At 42.2% G+C, this 21,899-nt stretch overlaps 1 protein-coding gene across 1 annotated transcript; it reads right to left on the bottom strand.

Annotated features, from left to right (window-relative positions):
* Positions 1-4,058: 4,058 nt before the first annotated feature.
* On the bottom strand, positions 4,059-16,729 carry trmt44 (tRNA methyltransferase 44 homolog). Its single transcript, XM_029753652.1, has 11 exons — positions 16,283-16,729; positions 16,038-16,155; positions 15,697-15,916; positions 15,461-15,529; positions 15,241-15,348; positions 14,858-14,929; positions 12,104-12,210; positions 11,439-11,622; positions 10,992-11,340; positions 5,813-5,929; positions 4,059-5,215 (listed from the first exon to the last, which is right to left on the bottom strand). The coding sequence occupies exons 1-11, from the start codon at positions 16,617-16,619 to the stop codon at positions 4,965-4,967; spliced, it is 1,932 nt and encodes a 643-aa protein (XP_029609512.1). The 5' UTR covers positions 16,620-16,729; the 3' UTR covers positions 4,059-4,964.
* Between the last annotated feature and the right edge of the window lie 5,170 nt (positions 16,730-21,899).

The raw sequence follows: 21,899 nt of genomic DNA, 5'->3' as shown, positions 1-21,899 counted from the left end.
GTCCACAACAAGGCTGGAAATGTTGCATTCAGCCCCATGGCAACACAATGAACAGTGTTTTCGGGATGATAAAACGAACAATCACCCAAATAAAAACTAGACAGTCAGGGAGCATCTAAAATGTAAAATATGTCATGCCATGAGGCCCCTATTGATTTTGTTAGAATGTTTGAGTGACTCAAATACAGTAGCAGAAGAACAAGACAAAAGCCATTGCAAAATGTGTAGAATTGCAGGAAATGTGCTTTAAAACGGCACATTTTCTCTCAGCCCATGACAAAATGTGTAAACTTGCAGGTAACTAGCTTTAAAACTATTACATTTTCTCTCCACCCCTTGGCAACGTGTGTAGAATTGCAGGAAATTAGCTTTAAAACAGCAACATTTTGTCTGCAGCCAAGAGGATGATCTCTAAAATGTTTGGCCGGAGACTGCGCCGTTGGCCACGCCCACATCCCCCCCACACTAACTTTGCCACCACTGCCGGAAAAAATCCTGACGAATATCACATAAGAGAAACAAGGTGAAAGTCGTTTGCTCTCTTTCCTCCAGAGAAGATAACCACTTTTCCCTGACCTACATTTAGGCCTTGGTGCTCATTGTTTTCTCTTTCTCTCTACCTTTTTCTAATGCTATCATTCTCTCTAATTATCTCTTCTTGGATGGAGAGAGTCTCTGGACTTTCTCAAAGCTGCGTAGCAAGACGTCACACACACACGTGGGCTCTGGCCGGATGCACAGAGCGTTAATTTTTTGCTATTGTTGCGGTTGGCGATGGGGGTCAATGGGTCACTGAGAGAGAGCAAGAAGGGGGTGTATTTTTTTTATTTTACCTTTATTTAACTAGGCAAGTCAGTTAAGAACTAATTCTTATTTTCAATGATGGCCTAGGAGCAGTGGGTTAACTGCCTTGTTCAGGGGCAGAACGACAGATTTTGACCTTGTCAGCTCGGGGATTTGAGCTTGCAACCTTTCGGTTACTAGTCCAACGCTCTAAACACTAGGCTACTTGCCGCCCCATGCGTGTCACTTCCTGGATAATTTCACGCTCATTGCCAGATGAAATGTGGGGCAGCAGGCCGATTGGCTGTTTGGATCTTAGCAGACGTGGAAACGCAGGCAGGGCTCTTAAAGGATTGATTTCTCCCAGGTGCACGGAGGAAATGAGGAAGGGAGGAATGGATGGAGGAAGAGACACTATGTCTTAGTAGCTTGCTCAAGTCATTAAAGCACACTCGTCGGTGTAGAACTGTAAACAGTCATTGGTCTTGAGTGCTATAAGCTTTCACATATCCACCCTCAGGTCCAATACAATGTCCGTCATGTCTATTGGATTTAGGCCACGAAGCGTAATTCAGCATAACTCCCTCCCTCTGGCTTTCCAGGAAGTTAATTCTCCTGAGGGCTCCTTCACCTACAGGGAGAATGTCAGAGTCAAAGCTTTTACTGTCGATAGAGTTTCTCCATCTTCCTATGCTTAGCTAGAGTGCATCTTTATCAAAATACACTGCTCAAAAAAATAAAGGGAACACTTAAACAACACAATGTAACTCCAAGTCAATCACACTTCAAATCAAACTGTCCACTTAGGAAGCAACACTGATTGACAATAAATTTCACATGCTGTTGTGCAAATGGAATAGACAACAGGTGGAAATGATAGGCAATTAGCAAGACACCCCCAATAAAGGAGTGGTTCGGCAGGTGGTGACCACAGACCACTTCTCAGTTCTTATGCTTCCTGGCTGATGTTTTGGTCACTTTTGAATGCTGGCGGTGCTTTCACTCTAGTGGTAGCATGAGACGGAGTCTACAACCCACACAAGTGGCTCAGGTAGTGCAGCTCATCCAGGATGGCACATCAATGCGAGCTGTGGCAAGAAGGTTTGCTGTGTCTGTCAGCGTAGTGTCCAGAGCATGGAGGCGCTACCAGGAGACAGGCCAGTACATCAGGAGACGTGGAGGAGGCCGTAGGAGGGCAACAACCCAGCAGCAGGACCGCTACCTCCGCCTTTGTGCAAGGAGGTGCAGGAGGAGCACTGCCAGAGCCCTGCAAAATGACCTCCAGCAGGCCACAAATGTGCATGTGTCTGCTCAAACGGTCAGAAACAGACTCCATGAGGGTGGTATGAGGGCCCGACGTCCACAGGTGGGGGTTGTGCTTACAGCCCAACACCGTGCAGGACGTTTGGCATTTGCCAGAGAACACCAAGATTGACAAATTCGCCACTGGCGCCCTGTGCTATTCACAGATGAAAGCAGGTTCACACTGAGCACATGTGACAGACGTGACAGAGTCTGGAGACGCCGTGGAGAACGTTCTGCTACCTGCAACATCCTCCAGCATGACCGGTTTGGCGGTGGGTCAGTCATGGTGTGGGGTGGCATTTCTTTGGGGGGCCGCACAGCCCTCCATGTGCTCGCCAGAGGTAGCCTGACTGCCATTAAGTACCGAGATGAGATCCTCAGACCCCTTGTGAGACCATATGCTGGTGCGGTTGGCCCTGGGTTCCTCCTAATGCAAGACAATGCTAGACCTCATGTGGCTGGAGTGTGTCAGCAGATCCTGCAAGAGGAAGGCATTGATGCTATGGACTGGCCCGCCCGTTCCCCAGACCTGAATCCAATTGAGCACATCTGGGACATCATGTCTCGCTCCAGCCACCAACGCCACGTTGCATCACAGACTGTCCAGGAGTTGGCGGATGCTTTAGTCCAGGTCTAGGAGGAGATCCCTCAGGAGACCATCCGCCACCTCATCAGGAGCATGCCCAGGCGTTGTAGGGAGGTCATACAGGCACGTGGAGGCCACACACACTACTGAGCCTCATTTTGACTTGTTTTAAGGACATTACATCAAAGTTGGATCAGCCTGTAGTGTGGTTTTCCACTTTAATTTTGAGTGTGACTCCAAATCCAGACCTCCATGAGTTGATAAATTGGATTTCCATTGATTATTTTTGTGTGATTTTGTTGTCAGCACATTCAACTATGTAAAGAAAAAAGTATTTAATAAGATTAGTTCATTCATTCAGATCTAGGATGTGTTATTTTAGTGTTCCCTTTATTTTTTTGAGCAGTATACATAGCCATTGGCCTTCAGTATTGTTTGCGTCGGTCCATGCGGCTCCAGCAAAACTGACCTTAGATCAGGCCCATTAGGGACAACCCATCCTATTCTTAAACTGAATCGTATATCTTCATTACTATTCAGACACAGCCAGAGGCCTCAGGAGGGTCGGGGAGCAGTCGGCCTGCTAACATAGAACAAACCTCAGGATGTTATGGATTCATCACCTTCAGACCAGGAAGAGTGAATAGGACAAAGCTCAGTTCTGTATGCTATCGATACTATGGCAGGGAAAATAACACGGGTTGGGGGTTCACAGATATTGATATACTAACGTGTCCTCCCAGAGGACGGTGTTCGAAAATCGAGTAGATGTAAAGCCTCTTCACGCTCGTTGTCAGCTTGCATTTATGCAGCGCTGATGCATAATCTCTCACACCCAAAAACAACTTGTCATGGCAAACTGTTTTTTAAGCAAATAATACCTGAGGAATTGTGCTTCATTGTGACGCAGCCATAGGTACGAGGCGGTAGCCAAACCAAGGATAGCTAAAGTTTTAAAAAAGGACTGTCCCTGTGGCTGACATACAAATAAACAAATGTGTTGTACGTTTTAGGACATAACTGACATTCAGGTAGATGTCTATGGAGAGAGTGCACTGACAGCCCCCCCCGAGACCCCTCTGCAGTAGACCCAGCTCCTGACCCTATGGTGGTCTCTGGGCGGCCCTCTACTGCCTCTATGTGACCTTTGAGCCACAGGGTCACGATCCCAGGTGGTAAAGGAACACAGGGAGGGAAAACAAGGACACAGAGGGCAACACACGGGACACCCCATGAACACTACGCAACAAATAATTCATGGCCCTGACATTTACAGTTTTAAGCCAATATGTCCTTCCTTGTGCTCTGTTTTGGACCTTAAAGCACCTCTGTGTATGTAGTTGAGTAATGAAGGTGTGGTATTAAGAACAATAGGACAGTATTGTTTATATTTGAGATGTTATATTTGAGATCTGCAAACCAAATAGCAGAGTAGCTCCACTACAAAAAACTAAAATGTACTTATCTAACCAGATTTAGGTCTCAAAATTCCAATATGTGGAATTAATTACAAGCACAAGTATGTATGCACAGTGGGGTCTGAAATTATTGACACCTGCTGATAAAGATGAGCAATAATGACTGTGGAAAATACATAATTAAAATACTGAGCTGTATTTTATCAACAAAAAAAAGGAAATTATATTATTTTATACTAATACAATTGCTCAGAGGAAAAAGGTAGGCGTCAAAATTGAAACCCCTAAAGATTCTTATCAATAAAGTAGTCAAATGTTTAGTATTTAGTCCCATATTCGATTCTTATTTACAATAAAAGTGACTCCAAAATGACACAATACATTACTTAACATTCATTTCTATTGGCCACAAAATAATCTGAAACACAACCAAAACTAACTGTAAACGCATCCAACACGTTTGTAGAGTCACAAGCTTGATGTAGTCATTGCGTGCTAGGATTATGGGACCAAATACAAAACTTTTGACTACTTTATTTATAAGAATCTTTAGATATGTCAATAATTTCAACCCCTACCTTTTGAGAAAATAAAGTATTACTGTTAAACAAAATCTCTTTCCTCATTTTTTTCACTTACAATATAGCTGGGTATTTTAATTATCCTTATCAAGGGTGTCAATAATTTTGGACCGCACTGTATGTATGTATGTATGTATGTATGTATGTATGTATGTATGTATGACTGACAGTCACAGCTATTCTTATAGCATCATATCACAGCATCAACTCCACATCTAAAAAAAAAAATAATTAAAAACTAGTACAATTGAAATAAAGCATTGCAATAATGGTCCAAACTGAATTGAGTGTTCAGTTGGAGTACTTCATTTTCTTGAGTGGTCTGGTGGAAGGTCGGAGATCGTCTGGGCCATGGGCGAAGGCACACTCCTCGGCCTGCAGTGGGCATCCGTGAGGGTGGTGGACGTGGAACCAGCAGGCCCGGGTCTTCAGGGCACCAGAGATTAGGTGCTTCCGCTTAGAATCAGCCCTGGTACCCTGCAGCCCTCTAGGCCTCTGGGCCTGTACCCGCCAGTCCCGGATATGGACCATACCACCTTCCACTGAGGGAGAGAAGAGTGGAGGAGAGGGGGGAATTTAGTACAAATGTTTTTCTTGCACTGACTAGGTATTTTCCAGGCCTGTTGTAATCAGGTTAAAGAAGCAAGCCTTAAGAGAGATTGCAAAATGCAAATTCCTTCATGTTGAGTGCAAATTCCTTCAAGCTGAGAATGGGAATGATTCCATCGACTTTTTCAAGCATTTCATATCTGTATGTGGCATTCCAATAAGCCCTGGATTGCTTCAGTATGATTAATGTATGCAGACCCAGAGCCAATGATATACAGTTCAGCAAACTTAATAGCCATCATGTTAGCACCAAAAGTTCCAAAATAATCAACCTTATAGTGAGCATGCAATTAAGAACGCTATTTACATGTGATGTTTGGTGCCGAAATAGACACAGCAGATCTCCACATAGTATCTACTGTATATACATCTATGGCAGCATCCCAAACATCCCCACCCTAACCCTTTGGGCCCTGGTCCAAAAGTAGTGCACTATATAGGGAATAGGTGCCATCGCTCTGGTTAGACACATTTGGGGCTCAATCTTCTTTGAGAGGAGTGTGTGGATGCGGAGTTTGTACTGCACGTACCTCTGAAGACCTGGTGGTTGTTCTTGAGCAGGGTCTGCAGACCGCCACATTCTTTCTTCAGGACCTGCAGAGTCTCCTGCTCTAACAACTCAGCCACCTCTCTCACAGACAGCCTGCCTGGAGAGGAGAGAGCCAAGAGTGCAATTTGGAATGAAAAAGGAGAAGAGGAGGGTGGTTAAGAGCTCAATAATGGAGGACTGGGACAAAGGGACGAGAAAGCCATAGGAGATGATGGGGTTGTGATGAACATGACATTGGCGTTGTAGGAAAAGGACTTGGGTGGGTAGGAGTGACTTTTGGGATGAAACCAAGGTGAGTCCCAAATGGCACCCTATTCTCTTTATAGTGCACTGCTAAAAAGCAGTGCACTACAAAGGGAATAGGGTCCCATTTGGAAAGCAGACGGAGACAACAAGGGAGTTGTGATAAATTAGAACCTCAGAAAATAACTTATTCTCTCAGACAGTTCATCAAAGGTGTCAGACCGTCAGAGCTGTGAAGTCAATTAAAATCATAATAACAGAGGACATTTTTGCCAGGACAGTTCCCAGCAGCCATTTTAAAATAAATCCTGAGACATTGTTGTCTGTTATTTCCCACCACCACCATTTCCTCACTGAGGGAGATATTAAAACGAACCCATTCCCCATGGGTATTAGATAATGCATATACATGGCCAAAAAGTCTAGGTGTTTCCACAATATTTGTAATCCGAGATATAAATTCACATTTGAGTTTGCAGCAGAGCAGCTAGCCAATCTTTAAGTTCCATTTCATGGAAATTAAGGTATTTCTGTCTTTGCTTTCCCCTTCTCCATGGATAATTCAATCTGTGTTGACCTTTGGTTGATATAAATGACAATCTTCTCTCTTTGGCGTACGGGAGTGCAATTCTACCTTTGGTTCCCTTCCCTCATGCTCCTTGTTATTTTATTTTTGTTACATCATATTATATCAGAATGAGTTGGCGTGGCACCCATTGTCATTTTTCTGCTGTGGCAAAGCCTTACTAACAAATTACAGCGCAATACTTGCCAATCAATCAAGACCCCTCCACTCTTGATTATCAACTTCAAAACTGTTCTGTTGGTTTTGTATACAAAGACATTATACATAAACTACTTAGATTACATAGAGATTATTGTTTTAGTACTGTACCACATTACGAAACAATTCAAGACACTCAAGTTTTGTTTGCAGCCTGGCACAGTAGCTAGGGATAGTATGCCAACGTATGTGTGAACAGAGGGCAGCAAATAGCAGTCAGAGCAGAGACGCCAGGGGGCCCAGGGCCTTAATATAAGATTAATACTACATTTACAGCTGCCCTTAAGAGACTTGGGCCTACAATGCTAATAGAGATTAATGGGATAAGTGGGGCTATTGACAATGTGGATTCAGTTTGGACCTGGACTGGCCTCCCAAAGCGTTATTAATGGATTGTCCATAGATAGCGTGTTTGTGTAATGCTGTGGGCTTAAAAAGGTACACTCAGCTAGGTGACATCGTATTACTGAGTGTATTAAATGGCTCCTAGCTAGATGCTCAGCTAACATAACATTGATTGCGGGTTAGCAAGTATTTATTTAGTGCTGTTGTATAAGTGGAAAGAGAAATGCTCAAAAACCATTGAGGAATTGTTTTTACCCTGCATTTAATCCTGTATGCTAAAATAGTGAATACTTCAAGTGGAACTCACAGCGTTTTAGCAACATGAAATCTTAGCAAAATCTTTTCAAATACACCCACAGGAGGAATTAAATTATTTATTTTTTTTACATTTTCTGACAAGCGAGCACTTAGATATGGTCACTTTCACGTTTTAATAAATTCATAGAATATTAGGGCATCTGTGAAAATTCTATAGCAATATAGAGTGGGAAAGCGGCCGTGCGTTTGGCCAATTAATAGGCACTGTGGTAAATATAACCTTAAAGAAACATCCTGATTGACTATGGTGCACCATAGTCAATCAGAGCTACACACTGGCCTGCCATCATTCACACTGAACTGAACTGTGTGTTTACAGGCTGTAGCAACAGCGTGACTTTAGATCATTAAAACACATTCGCCAAAGGCCATAAAATACACCTGAATGGAGTTCTACAAATATTTAAATACCAAGGGAGTCCTCTTACATTTGGGAACACAGTCATTTTGATCAAACAGCCTACCCTTTTCATGGTTCTCTCTCCCTCAGTTGCTTATGCACATTAACAAGATCAACAAGTAATGCTAGCCAGAGCGAGATGAGCTAAAATCTAACGAGGGAACATTAGATAAACTCTAACTTTTTCAGTTAGTTGGCCGTCAAAATTGAACTGACAAACGATAGGGAATAGTAGCCTGCTCGTCCTTCTGCAGCTTGCCCCAAGCCACATTTTGACAACTGAATAGGAACTTGCCTTCCAGCCCGGCCAATTTGATTGATGCTAAATACATTTGATTGACAACGAAGAGATATACCAACTGTAGATAAGTCGTTCAAGTTCAGCGTAGTTAGCTAACAAAGCAATTCACATTTCTTACTAGCTAACCAAATGACACCTGACTCTTTAGCTGTAGCCACCTAAAAACAATATGAGGTGGAAAAGTTGGTCACTCAGCCACTCCTCCCAGCAGCTAGCTAGCTAACGTTAGGATCCATGTTTTTAGCTGCTAAATAAATAGCTAGCTACATAAATAGAAACGCTAGCCCAGGGGTGTCAAACTCAATCAGCTCACAGCTCACAAAATTAGCAGCCCATTGTTTTATTTGAAAAAACATGGGCCTTTATAATGTCCACTTGTGTACATAGGATGATATATTTAAGCAATAAGGCCCGAGGGGGTGTGATATACGGCCAATATAACACGTCTAAGTGCCTGGATACAGCCCTCAGCTGTGGTATATTGGCAATATACCAAACACCCAAGGTGCCTTATTGCTATTATAAACTGGTCAGCAAAAATAATTAGAGCAGTAAAAATAAATGTTTTGTCATACATGTGGTATATGGTCTGTAATAAACTGGGTGGTTCGAGCCCTGAATGCTGATTGGCTGAATGCCGTGGTATATCAGGGTATACCATGGGTATGACAAAACACTTATTTTCACTGCTCTAACACGGGACCAAAATCGGCTGGGCTTGTGCGCCATCGTGAGCTATAGTGCATACATTTATTTTGTCCCCCTACACCAAACGCGATCACACACGCAGGTTAAAATATAAAAACAAACTCTGAACCAATAACATCATTAATAGCGTCATTAACCAATAACATAATCTTTGAACTTATATGGTGATTGGCATCTACACTTTTACCACGACAACCGGCAAAACATTTCGTCTTTCAATCACCCACGTGGGTATAACCAATGAGGAGATGGCACGTAGGTACCTGCTTCAATAAACCAATGAGGAGATGGGCAAGGCAGGACTTTCAGCGCGATCTGCGTCAGAAATAGAAAGGAGTTCTATTTTAGCCCTTGGCATCGCAGACGCTCGTGAGCAGTGTGGGTGCAATAATTGAATAACATGGATTTCTAAATTTATTTTGTGACGCTCGCGCTCGCGCACGCGACGTGTCCGTTCTGGTCAGCATGTAATTACGTTGGTAGCCAGTTAATAATAGCAATAAGGCACCTCGGGGATGTGTGATATATGGCCAATATACCACAGCTAAGGGCTGTATCCAGGCACTTCCCATTGAGCTGTGCATAAGAACAGCCCTTAGACGTGTTATGTTGGCCATATACCACACCCCCTCGGCCAAAAGAGATAAATAACATGTGTCCAGCCTTTGCTTGCAGATGTGCATAGTATGTTGAAGTTGAATTCACCGATGCGAGCACGTCAGGCTCTAATTAGTAGATGACTCAACTGTTGACTCATTTATATTCGCTTGTGTCCTATTCGGCCCGCGGGCCTTATGTATTGACACGTGCGCGCTAACCTATTAGCCACGTTACGACTGACTTGTGATCATTGCCCTTTCTAAGTTTGATTGTTTTGACATTTACAGCCTTAGTTAGTCTTCCATTTTTGTTGAAGATATTGAGTCATGGAAACTGAAACAGCGCATCCCAAATGGGTGGAGGCAGCAAACAACGTACCAGGCCAGCTATGATTTACAACCTGATAGCAATATTTTTGGGACTACCAAGAAATGTATTGGTGAATTATATTAATCATGCATTGAACTGCATACATCGGTTATGTCAACAATGTCGTACTGTCTGTCATGGAATTTTGAGTGAAATGGTTTTGAGGCATAAACTGGGAATATGATATTTGTTACTGATATTATGATTGTCTGTTTGTTTAATATTTGCAAAGTAGTTAAAACACTGTCAGTTCCACTTTAATAGCAGCACTTTGCTTTGCCATCTAAAATGGCACATTGAAACCCGGGAGCTAGCCACTGTCCATGCAAGCTGCCCCGGCTTAACCCCGCTAACCCTCCCTCTTTTCAGAGCAGCGCCATAAAGTAACTGGTAGAAATACCTCAACACAAATACAGACTCATGCATAAAAGATGAGCCAGAGTGCATTATTCATCCAGTCATCTCCATCCTGGATTACAGGCTCTGTCTCTTCCCCTCTTTTTCTCTCCCCCCCTTTTTTTCTCTGACTAGACTTCATCTTCTTATCTCATCCATCGTACAAGGGGAGTGTGTGTGTGTGTGTGTGTGTGTGTGTGTGTGTGTAGGATGAGGGGAAAGTCCGGAAAAGGTTGATAAAAGAGAGATGGGGGCAGTGTGTGAATGTGGTGCAGAATGGCGGAGGATGAAACGCTGACAGGGTTCAAAGCAGGGTTGTGCTGCGCCACCAGGGGCTTTCCTATTGGTGCTGAGAGGGAGCGATAGACAGGAAGAGGTAGAGATACAGAAAGAGGTGGGGTGGGTTAAGGGCATGATGGCCCACCAACATTGAGTTTCTGCACACACCCGATCATCCTGAATTCCACTGAATCAACAATACACCATGTAGTACACAGTACATAAATCCAATACACTCCATAAGAGTAATAAATCCAAGATCAGATAAGTACTTCATGTTCCGTTTTCCTAAACCTGTTATGACCTCAATTACAGCTCATGTAAATGCAGACTGAGTGAGACTTTATTGTATTTTGAGAGAGAGATTACCTTGTGATTTGAATGACAGTTTAGCTATTAAAGGCCCATTCTCTTACCTCCTGTGTTCCAGGTGCCGGGGACATCCCCACCTTCGTCCTTGGTCAACCCCAGCAGAGAGGTGGCCACACGTAGGACTATACCATCTACGAAGTCCCGGGGAAGGGCGGCACAGTTCCGCACTGTCTCGATCCTCTCTCGGGGCTGGAATCCAGCTCCCCAGTTGGTGCCGTGGATCCTGTCAGTCTCTGAGTGGTCGTGGTGGTGCTCGGCTTCACCCTCGGCGTTTGACTCTCGAACTGTGACCCCGGAGCAGGTCTGACGACCCTGTATATACTTGTCTCTCCACTCCTCCGCCTGCGGCTCACCCGACAGCTGGTAGCTCCTCGACTTTCCTACCAGACACACCTGTAGAGCAAGGGGTTAGATTAAAACAACATGAGTGGTTTTCATTAACATGTTAGCGTGTACTGTGTGTTCAAGTGTCATTGTTAGCATTAGCATACCCGCTTTGTGGAGGGGATTCTCAGGCAGTCCTCCTCTGTGTTGAACCCACAGGCTGTGCTGACCTCAGAGATGAAGTCAATGTATTCCTTATACTGGGACTTCTTACAGTGTCTCCGCTGGTACTTACCATAGAAGTCAAAGAAGCAACACGGCAGGACAAAATACCGGCAGGAGAAGGATGACCTAAAGTGGGAGGAAAGTGACCGAAATTACACATCAAAACCATGTGGTCTGGTCACAGTTATCAATGTACTTTATACTTGTCTATTCATCCTTAATTCATCCAGGTGAGTTTAAATGAGATATGATGGAACCTATTTTTTAAGGGAGCCGTAACCACAGATAGCAGGCATCATAGAGGTGAGAAAATACCACAAGTACAACTCAAAGTGGGGTGAGAAAAATGTGAGTTTAAGGCAGGAGATGAGGACAATTTCAAATCTATGGAGGTTGTTGGAGCGTTCAAACCAGAACAGGAGTCAATGCAAAGTTAGAGCCAAGCTCAACATTGCCACCAGGTGGCTGCCGCATAAGACACAACACTTCACACACCAACACACCGCCATTCCCCCTTCCCAACTCATGAAAAAAACATTATTTCAAATTCAAGAGATCAGTTGCCACTTGAGGCGGCTAAGCCAAATTGTTTCTGCTGATGACTTGCCTGGCCGCTATAACGGGGATCCACGGTGTGAGCTCGTCCGAGTGGTTTCCAATCAGCCAGTCTGTGCCCGGGAATAAGAAGCCATCACTGGGAGTGATTGCCGTTTCCTGGAATAGAAAAAAAGGCCCCCGACCAAAAGCACAACAGGCTTCTTTAGATCAGAGAGAAGCACCGCCGACAGTAATTAGATTTTTTTTCATTAATCATTTTTGAATTACAAATGGCTTATGACACCCCCAGCCGCTTTCTGTCGCGAAATAACAACTCTGTTACCAACTTTTAATATTGAAGGAGGATAATGTTTAATGTGATTGTTATCTCAGCTCATTTAGTGTCTGAGTGGGTATGAAGAAGGGTGGTCTGAAATACAAAGTCGGATGAGATTACAAATTCAGAAAAATACTTTTCATAGCAACATTTTGTGCCTCTTGCCATGTATGGACTAGAGCAATAACTGGTTTTATACTTTTAAACAACAACAATAAAAGTAAATAAGTGATTTCAGGCAAAAACTAAGGAACAACTAAGGAAACTACTTGAAAGGAAAACACAAAAAATGACAAGGAAAACCCCTTTCGGTGTTGAAGACCACTTCCATGTTCTATACACCCATCATATCCCATCACCGACAATAAGGATACCAGAAAGAACCCCGAGCCGTTAGCTAAAAGTACATTGAGTCCCTATGGGAACAACTACCTCGCCTAGCTACTTCCTGCCTGGTCTACACACAGTGAATAATAGATGCAAGGGAACATTCAGCAGCTTGTCTTCTGATGAAACATTGAAGCCGTGCAGCAACGGGATAGTACAGCACAGCAGAGCGTGTCTAACAACGTGTGGGGTTCCCCGCAACCCCATGTGCAGTTCCATGTGTATCTATTGTGGTTTAGACTACATGTGATTTTCAAATGAAGTAATATGACAAGGTGAACGAAATAGTTCATATAATACCTACATATCTTGTGAATTAATCTGGTATTCATAAATATTTCAAATACTGCAGTAGTTTTGTTTGCTTTCAAAAAAATGGGAATACAAAATATCCACAAAGCCCTCAATTAAGTTGATTGAGGCAGCTATGAACCCTTTCCACTAAGAGTCCCTTTCATCCCGTAAACAGGTTGAAAATGGTAGATTGTCATTGATTGGAATGCTGTGGATGTACATTAAGTTCAGTAAGTATTCAGACCCTTTACTCAGTACTTTGTTGAAGCACCTTTGGCAGCGATTACAGCATCGAGTCTTCTTGGGTATGACGCTACAAGCTTGGCACACCTGTATTTGGGGAGTTTCTCCCAGTCATCTCTGCAGATCCCCTCAAGCTCTGTCAAGTTGGATGGGGAGCGTCGCTGCACAGCTATTTGCAGGTCTCTCCAGATATGTTTGATCGGGTTCAAGTCCAGGCTCTGGCTGGGCCACTCAAGGAAATTCAGAGACTTGTTCCGAAGCCACTCCTTCATTGTCTTGGCCGTGTACTTAGGGTCATTGTCCTGTTGGAAGGTGAACCTTCGCCCCAGTCTAAGGTCCTGAGCGCTCTGGAGCAGGTTTTCACCAAGGATCTCTCTGTACTTTGCTCCGTTCATCTTTGCCTCGATCCCAGTCCCTGCCGCTGAAAAACATCCCCACAGCAAGATGCTGCCACCACCATGAGATGGTTGTCCTTCTGGAAGGTTCTTCCATCTCCACAGAGGAACTCTAGAGCTCTGTCAGAGTGACCATTGGGTTCTTGGTCACCTCCCTGACCAAGGCCCTTCTCCCCCGATTGTTCAGTCTGGCTGGGCGGCCTGCTCTATGATGAGTCTTGGTGGTTCTAAACTACTTCCATTTAAGAATGATGGAGGCCACTGTGTTCTTGGGGACCTTCAATGCTGTAGATATTTTTTAGTACCCTTCCCCAGATCTGTGCCTCGACACAATCCTGTCTCGGAGCTCTACGGACAATTCCTTTGACCTCATGGCTTGGTTTTTGCTCTGATATGCATTGTCAACTGTGGGACCTTATATAGACAGGTGTGTGCCTTTCCAAATGTCAAGGGGCTTGAGTACTTTCTGAAGGCACTGTATCTACCTCTATCACTCAAGTATCCCTGCACATTGTAAATATGGTATTGGAACTGACCCTGTATATAGCTTCTTACTTTCTTGTGTTCGTCTTATTTCTCCTGTGTTTTTGTTCTAAATTATATAATTTTTGTGCACGTGACATTAAAACATGGATGACATGCGTTATTCTCTGGGTTGTCCTGCACAGAATGAGCCTGTTTGTCATATTATGAAGAATATTTGCCACAGAGCACGGACTTGAATGGACTCATGACTCACCAAAATTACAATATGTTTGTCTGAAGTACCTTTTGAAACCCAAACACTGTAAGTTTGTATTTTACAACTTAGCTAGCCATGTTGGCAAAAGAATAAGCATTCAAATACTGCTCATCTGACCCACATTGCGATTTATAATGGAACGTTTTTGGATTACGTAAAACAACAACAGTAATTGTGTGACGGTGTGGGACACAAGGCTGTGTTCCAAACAATCGTTTTTTTCTTGCACCTAAAATGTTTATGAATATTCTTATTATGATACTGAATGTATCCAGAGCACTGTCCAGTGTAATGTTTGGATTCAGTCTTGTGTCAGGTGAACTGTTGTTCTTGTGTAGTATATACACCCCTAAATCAAGTAGTTGATGTAGGCTGAAGAAAAAAAAACACTATCCTAAAATAGAGTTTCACATAGCCCATCCTCACCTCTAGATGTGTTTGGGGGCCGTACATATCCCAGATCTTCCTTTTCCTCACGTCGATGCCCTTTCCAGGGTGCTGAAACACAAGTAGGCATGACGGTCAGTCCTTAATCACTTCATCAAATGAACGTAGGGTATAGTAACACACTTTCCACCTACCCCGTGTGTAATTTCAATTACGGATATCCAGCGTTTTGATTGGACGTTAAATCACATCACTGATTAAATGGAACATTGGCCTGGAATTGGCACAGATTAAGTCTGCGTCCCAAATGGGACCCTATTCCATATATGGTGCACTATGGGCCCTGTTCAGTACCAGGGCATATCAGGTTATATTATGTAACCGTGTTCTGGTGAACCTAGTGTAGTGTTTATCACACATACCCCTTCATTGCTTAGAATGTGAACCAGGAGACCATTTCCACAACCAAGATCCACAAAGGACTGTTTGACGGTCAGACCCTTCTCTGCTCGCTCCTCGCCCCATAGGACCTGTGCATTAATAGACAATGGTGTTATTGTCATTAGAGTTGGCATTTTACTCATATTAGCATTCCGTCAAATACATTGTTGTAGTTACTGTCCCTGTACAGAAGAGACCTACCAAAAGATAGGTAGCGATTGCAACATCTTCAAAGACAAACTTCTCTGGATCCGTCACTTCAGGCCATACCTACACAAAGACAAATATATTAATGCATTCAGGACTGTTGTGACAAATCTATACTATTAAAGACAAGACCTTGACCATGAACTATTAACCATACCTTGACCATATTAACCATACACTGACCATGCATTGTCCACACCTTGACCATATTAACCATACATTGACCATACCTTGACCATCTCCTTGTACTTGTCTTTCAGCTGTTGGTACATGATGCTGTACTTCTCTACAGGCAGGAGGGACAGGGTGCTCTTGAACTCACTGGTCTTACTCTCCGTGGCCCAGCGCACCAGTTTGGGCAGGAGCTCCCCACCGAGCCAGGGCAGTTTGGGGTAGGCCACCCCGTCACTGAACCAGTCATCAGGCCGCATGAGATGTAACTCTAGTGTCCTGGAGATTAGATTTACAGAGCAAACCAATGCAAACACTATCCAATGCGTCCATGCATTACTGGATCAACGGAAGGATGGGTGAAGAAGCAGACACAGAGGTTAAACATGGAAACACTCACCATTCATCACTCTTTACAGAGAGGAGATGTATCTGATAGATGTTGTTCTTCCGTAAAGAGGCAGTCCCTTCCTCACTTTCTTCAACTGGTAAGAAGCTTACTCTTTGAGTGTTAAAGTCTGAAAATGTTGAGTAAAAAATAACACACAGGACACTTTCACACATCAAAGTGTATTCAAATATATGTGTTGCGTACAACTCAATGATAAGCAGCTTAAACATCAACTGAATGTCATTATCGCTTACCTTTGAGTATAATATCTTTATGTACAGTTGTGCCATAACTGTTTACTTTAGGAATGAATGTCCTCACACAAAAAGACCACAGTCTCTCCTTGTCATGTTCGAGTTCAACGCCACTATTCAAGAAAGTAAGAACATCCTTGGACTCTGAAGTATCACTTCCATGAGTTAGCAGAATGTTTCCAAGTTCTTCAATGCCAACATTCTTACTCTGTGTCTCTTTGACTCCACAAAGACGTTTGTTCACAACGTGTGGTTTCTTTATCCAAACATCAATGGCAGACCAAAATCCTCCCGTATTAGATTTGTCTGTAAATTTTATCTCAAAGAGTTTCGGCATAGTTTAGAAAATAGTAAATTGCATGCCACAACAGCGTAACAAAATGCAAACGTGTGTTTACAAAAATTACTTCCGGGAACTTTTACGTTCAATGGATTTTGTCGCTCGTTGATGACGCCATGATGGAGCGCATGAAAGAAAATATGGTTGTTCGAAAAGAGGCAGCAGAGGGTAGTGTTGTATATTTAATTTCAACATATTGAACGATACTGTACTGGTTCTAATATATATATATATGTTTTAATCAAATCATGGTTCTGCTGTCCAACACCATTCAATTGGACATACACTACATGGCCAAAAGTATGTGGACACCCCTTAAATGTGTGTATTCGGATATTTCAGTCACTCCCGTCTCTGACAGGTGTATAAAATCTACAACACTCACTCACTACCGAGTTCCAAACGGCCTCTGGAAGCAACGTCAGCACAAGAACTGTTCGTGAAATGGGTTTCCATGGCCAAGCAGCCACACACAAGCCTAAGATCACCACGCGCAATGTCAAGCGTTGGCTGGAGTGGTGTAAAGCTCTGGAGCAGTGGACACGAGTTGTCTTTAGTGATTAATCACGCTTCACCATCTGGCAGTCTGATGGATGAATCTGGGTTTGGTGGATGCCAGAAGAATGCTGCAATGCATAGTGCCAACTGTAAAGTTAGGTGGAGGAGGAATAATATTCTGGGGCTGTTTTTCATGGTTTGGGCTAGGCCCCTTAGTTCCAGTGAAGGGAAATCTTAACGCTACAGCATACAATGACATTCTAGACGATTCTGTGCTTCCAACTTTGTGGCAACAGTTTGGAGAAGGCCCTTTCCTGTTTCAGCATGACAATGCCCCCGTTCAAAGCAAGGTCCATACAGAAATGGTTTGTCGAGATTGGTGTGGAAGAACTTGACTGGCCTGCACAGAGCCTTGACCTCAACCCCATCGAACATCTTTGGGATGAATTGGATCGCCAGCTGCGAGCCAGGCCTAATCGCCAAACATCAGTGCCCGACCTCACTAATGCTCTTGTTGCTGAATGGAAGCAAGTCCCCGCAGCAATGTTCCAACATCTAGTGGAAAGCCTTCACAGAAGAGTGGAGGCTGTTATAGCAGCAAAGGGGAACCAACACCATATTAATTCCCTTGATTTTGTAAAGAGATGTTTGACGAGCAGGTGTCCACATACTTTTGGCCATGTAGTGTGCTTTGAAAAGATGTGAAATCAGCATGCAAAAAAAACAACACAAGTGTGCTCTCACACCAATGACTAATCTGGGTTACAACCCTTTTCTATTTTGCCTGGGCCTATGCTTTATTATGGGCAAAAGCTTCAGTACACGTCATTGCTTTCTGTATCAGAATGTAGGCTGGCCCTCTTTGAAGTCTTATAGATCATTGTTTTTTGTTTATAAAGCCCTCTTGCATAAACTTCCACAGATGTACAAGCTACCGGACGCTGGTCTAAGAGCATCAGGGATGGTTTACTCTGGAGATCCCATCGATCTCCACTGAATTAGGTAATTCAGAAGGCTGATAGAGGACCCTTCTACTGAAAAATGTGTTTGTTTTATATGATTGTGTTTTACTTTTCGTGTATTGATGTGTATGTTCGATACAGGGCTCATTTGTAAAAGAGACCATGGTCTCAGCAGGACTAGCTGTCAAAATAAAGGTTGGTTTTACGCGTTGACTGAACAGAGCCTGATAATTATACGTTTTTTTTGTTACTCTTGGCTGGACTGTCTCGGTCTCGAGTACTACAACACTTCCACATACTCATCCTCTAGATTCCTAAACAAAATATCCCATCGCAACTTGGTACACTATTATTGGGTCATTATCTTTCTCAATCCACTTGGTGAGTGAATGGTAAATTAGTCATGCATTACTCCTACAAAACCAATTACTCAAAATCTGATATTGCAATTATTTATTTACCCAATAACAATTCATTTTTAATGAGTCAATACCCTAATATAATCATACAATATCATCTTGGCCTATATCCATATGTTATTGGCATGAAATAAAACCAGTTAACACTGTTTTTGAAATGGAAACGGCAACTTTGATTAGCACTCCTATTTGAAAGGACTTTTGAATGGACCTCCATGCCCTTTCTAGTGTGTTGTGTATAGCGAGAGGGAGGGAGGTGACTGGGAGGTACTGTACCACCAGTACCAGGAAGTGCAAGGTGCAAGGAGGGGGCACTCCACTGTGTTGCTGTCTGGGTTTACACTTCCAAATCAGAGGTCATGTGAGAGGCAAAGATTCTAGTCAGACTGGTTATGCAGGAGCAGACAGGTATGGTTAAGAGAGAGAAAGAGAGTCGCTTCTCTACAGTACTTGACTCGTTGCTACTGGCATGTTTCGGCATCATCCAAACAAGACATAATAATAATGTGAAAATAGACATAAAAAGGAAGTTGAATCAGATTAAAGTTTTGGTCAAATGAGTAGAAGAAATTATACCACATACATGATATGACAATGTATGATTATTAATGCCTATATCATTTTAATTATTGTGCAATTGCACCACATTATGTGTAATATATTATTGTGAAACAATTATTTTATGTGTAGGCAGGTGGCTAGGCAATTGTTGCACAGGTGGAAATTGAAAAGGGGTGGAGTGAAAATACTAGGAAGAGGCGGAGAGAGCACTGTGGACAGGAAGCCCCAAAAAACACTGAATGCTGTTTCTAAAGTTTTTTGAGACACCAGTTGAAGAGAGGATATTTTGCTATGAGATTAAACAACCGACAAACTAAAAACGAAGAAAAATATGATCATTTATTTATGAAATTAAGAAAAACAGTATGGAACGTGATGTGGATTATCCGTAGGCCTAGGTCTAACGATCCTATTTGGAATACTTTGATTTGTTGTAGCATATCCGAAAGCTGGATTCATAAATAGGCAAGATCGTGGCCCTGGTGGACCGTGGGTCATTTTTATTGACGGTTAGTATTTAGCGCTTATCTACGTTGACTGAACTTCGGTATCAACTTGCCCCACCATACAGCAGCCTTGCCCTATACAATAAATCCACAGTCTTTATTCTAAAAGTCTACAGTAGACTATGTTGTATTAAATAACACATAGGCCAACACCTGTAGGTCTACTTTCATTAATTGATTAATTATTGGGGACTGTTCTGCCCTCCCCTTTTACTGATTTAATATTAAATCCTGTGTAACAAATGCAAGAGTTACTTTTATGGATAGCTAACTCATATGTGAAAAAAATGGCAATGAGATTTTGATGGGCAAGAATGAATAAAATAAAACAAATATTAGAGAAAGGCTTCATTGTTCTTGAACGTGCTTCAGTAAGCTCCAAGGCGTACTTTTGAGTGCATGAACCAGATAATTCAGAGCCTTTTGTTCTAAGTTGTGAAATGGATAATCATTTTAATGCTGACCTAATAGATTACAGTTGTGCAATACTTTAATTTTATATAGGCCTACAGGTGGCAATTCCACGATAACAGAATGACTCCTATTTTTCTCTTTTAAAAGTATGCCAAACAAAATAATGTTATTACAAAGTTAAAGAAACCAAAGAACTCTATGCACATGGACTAATTTTAACAATTTCCACTGAACATTTTACAAAAACACATTTACTTGAAAACAGTGCAGATGTAAAGTTTGGTAACAGAAGGTATCAAATCTCACTCAGATTTATTATTTTACACAGTGGCTGTTATTCTAATCAGGTCCGATTTAGTCAAATAATGAAGTGTTTTGATCACTTAATAAATCCTAAACCAAATTTGTATCAGTAAAAACACTATAACTATTTGGTGGGTCTACCGTTACTTGTTAGTTCTGTGAACTTTCATTATCCTCCCTCATGTGGGAGAAAAATGTGAAAATTCTGTGTCTTAAAGATATGTGGGTTTTTGGTAACAGAATGACAACACACTAGGCAATATTTCTTAAACTTACAGAAGGCAAATCATTTCTGCAAAATGAAATATAAATGTTGATATTAGTTGGCAGGGGTCTTTACGTCAACATTACTGTGTTTTGATGTATTTATAATACCTTTTAACACTTTCTCTACTAGATGTTTTCTAAGACCCCTTTTCCACCTGTTTGACCAGAAATCAAAGCCTTTGCTTATTAAAAAATGTTATGATGAAAAATGGTTGAAACATTTGATATATGCCTTAATGTGTCATGAATATATACTCTTAGCTTTCATTTGACACCAAATTTGATGTGCTCCCATAAACGTCATGTTAGTGCTCATGGGCGCCTTTTGCATGGAAATTCCCAGGGTTTGATGCCTTTTTCATAAGGGAAAATCAAGTCTGAAATTTCTGTGTTTGGTTGCTCATGTGTCTTTACTGCTACTGCAGAATTACAAACTTCAGAAGTCTTTTAAAACCTCAAATACACTACAAGTTTTACATTTCCTGCATTTCACGAAAGTTCTCCTGCAACAGCATGATCAAATTAAGATCCAACATCTGTACCAGCGAGCTCAGGATAAACTCCTCTTGACAAAGAATTAGTGTATATCTTTTGAGTGTTTTGCTTCTCAATTTAGGCATGAATTTGGATTTATGAACAAATACTTATTTAACTAAGGGGAAAAGTTATGTCATGGCTGAGAGAGTTTGGTGTTACAGTGCATATTCAGGACATCATGTATACCTGAAATAACTTTTCAACTTCCAGGAAACTTTTTTGTTGACTGATTGGTGACAGTACTGGTTGGGTCAGTCAGTCAGTCCATGCATTCTCTGTTACAAGAACCTTTCTCTGTAAGGAGAACAAGTTTATTGTGTCATTATGATTCTTTGTCAAACTGTTTTTGTTAGAAACCCTGCTTATCAAGGATAATGTGTCCAGTGGGTTTTTAGACGTCTCCAGTTACCCCATTAGAGGATCTCCATTTGATCTTGAGTAGCTTTGAATGTAAACAAAGCCTCCAAATGCTTCACGGACAGAGCAAATAGGCCCAAATACTGACTGCATGCAAGCTTAATAGACGGCTGCTAAGTAACAACATCAAACTAATTTTTATTTTTATTGTCAAGACCAGTATGTAGTGGATCTAGGCATTTATTTTATGCCTGCTACATTAGGTTAGTTACCACCCAAAATTATTCAGTAGCTGAGTGGGTTAAAGATTTATACACGTGTACAGAAAGCGAAATGACCGTAAAGGTGCAGCAGTTTTTTTATGTCATATCAAATCATTTCTGTGTAACATTTCTGGATAACAATTTCTGGGTACCTTACTATGATTGTTTTCGGTTAAAATGGTCAAAAAGA

The sequence above is a fragment of the Salmo trutta genome, chromosome 5 (assembly GCF_901001165.1).
Source record: "Salmo trutta chromosome 5, fSalTru1.1, whole genome shotgun sequence".
In the NCBI taxonomy this organism is placed as follows: domain Eukaryota; kingdom Metazoa; phylum Chordata; class Actinopteri; order Salmoniformes; family Salmonidae; genus Salmo; species Salmo trutta.
Note: the sequence above shows the minus strand (reverse complement) of the source record. Positions and strands in the feature narration are given on the sequence as shown.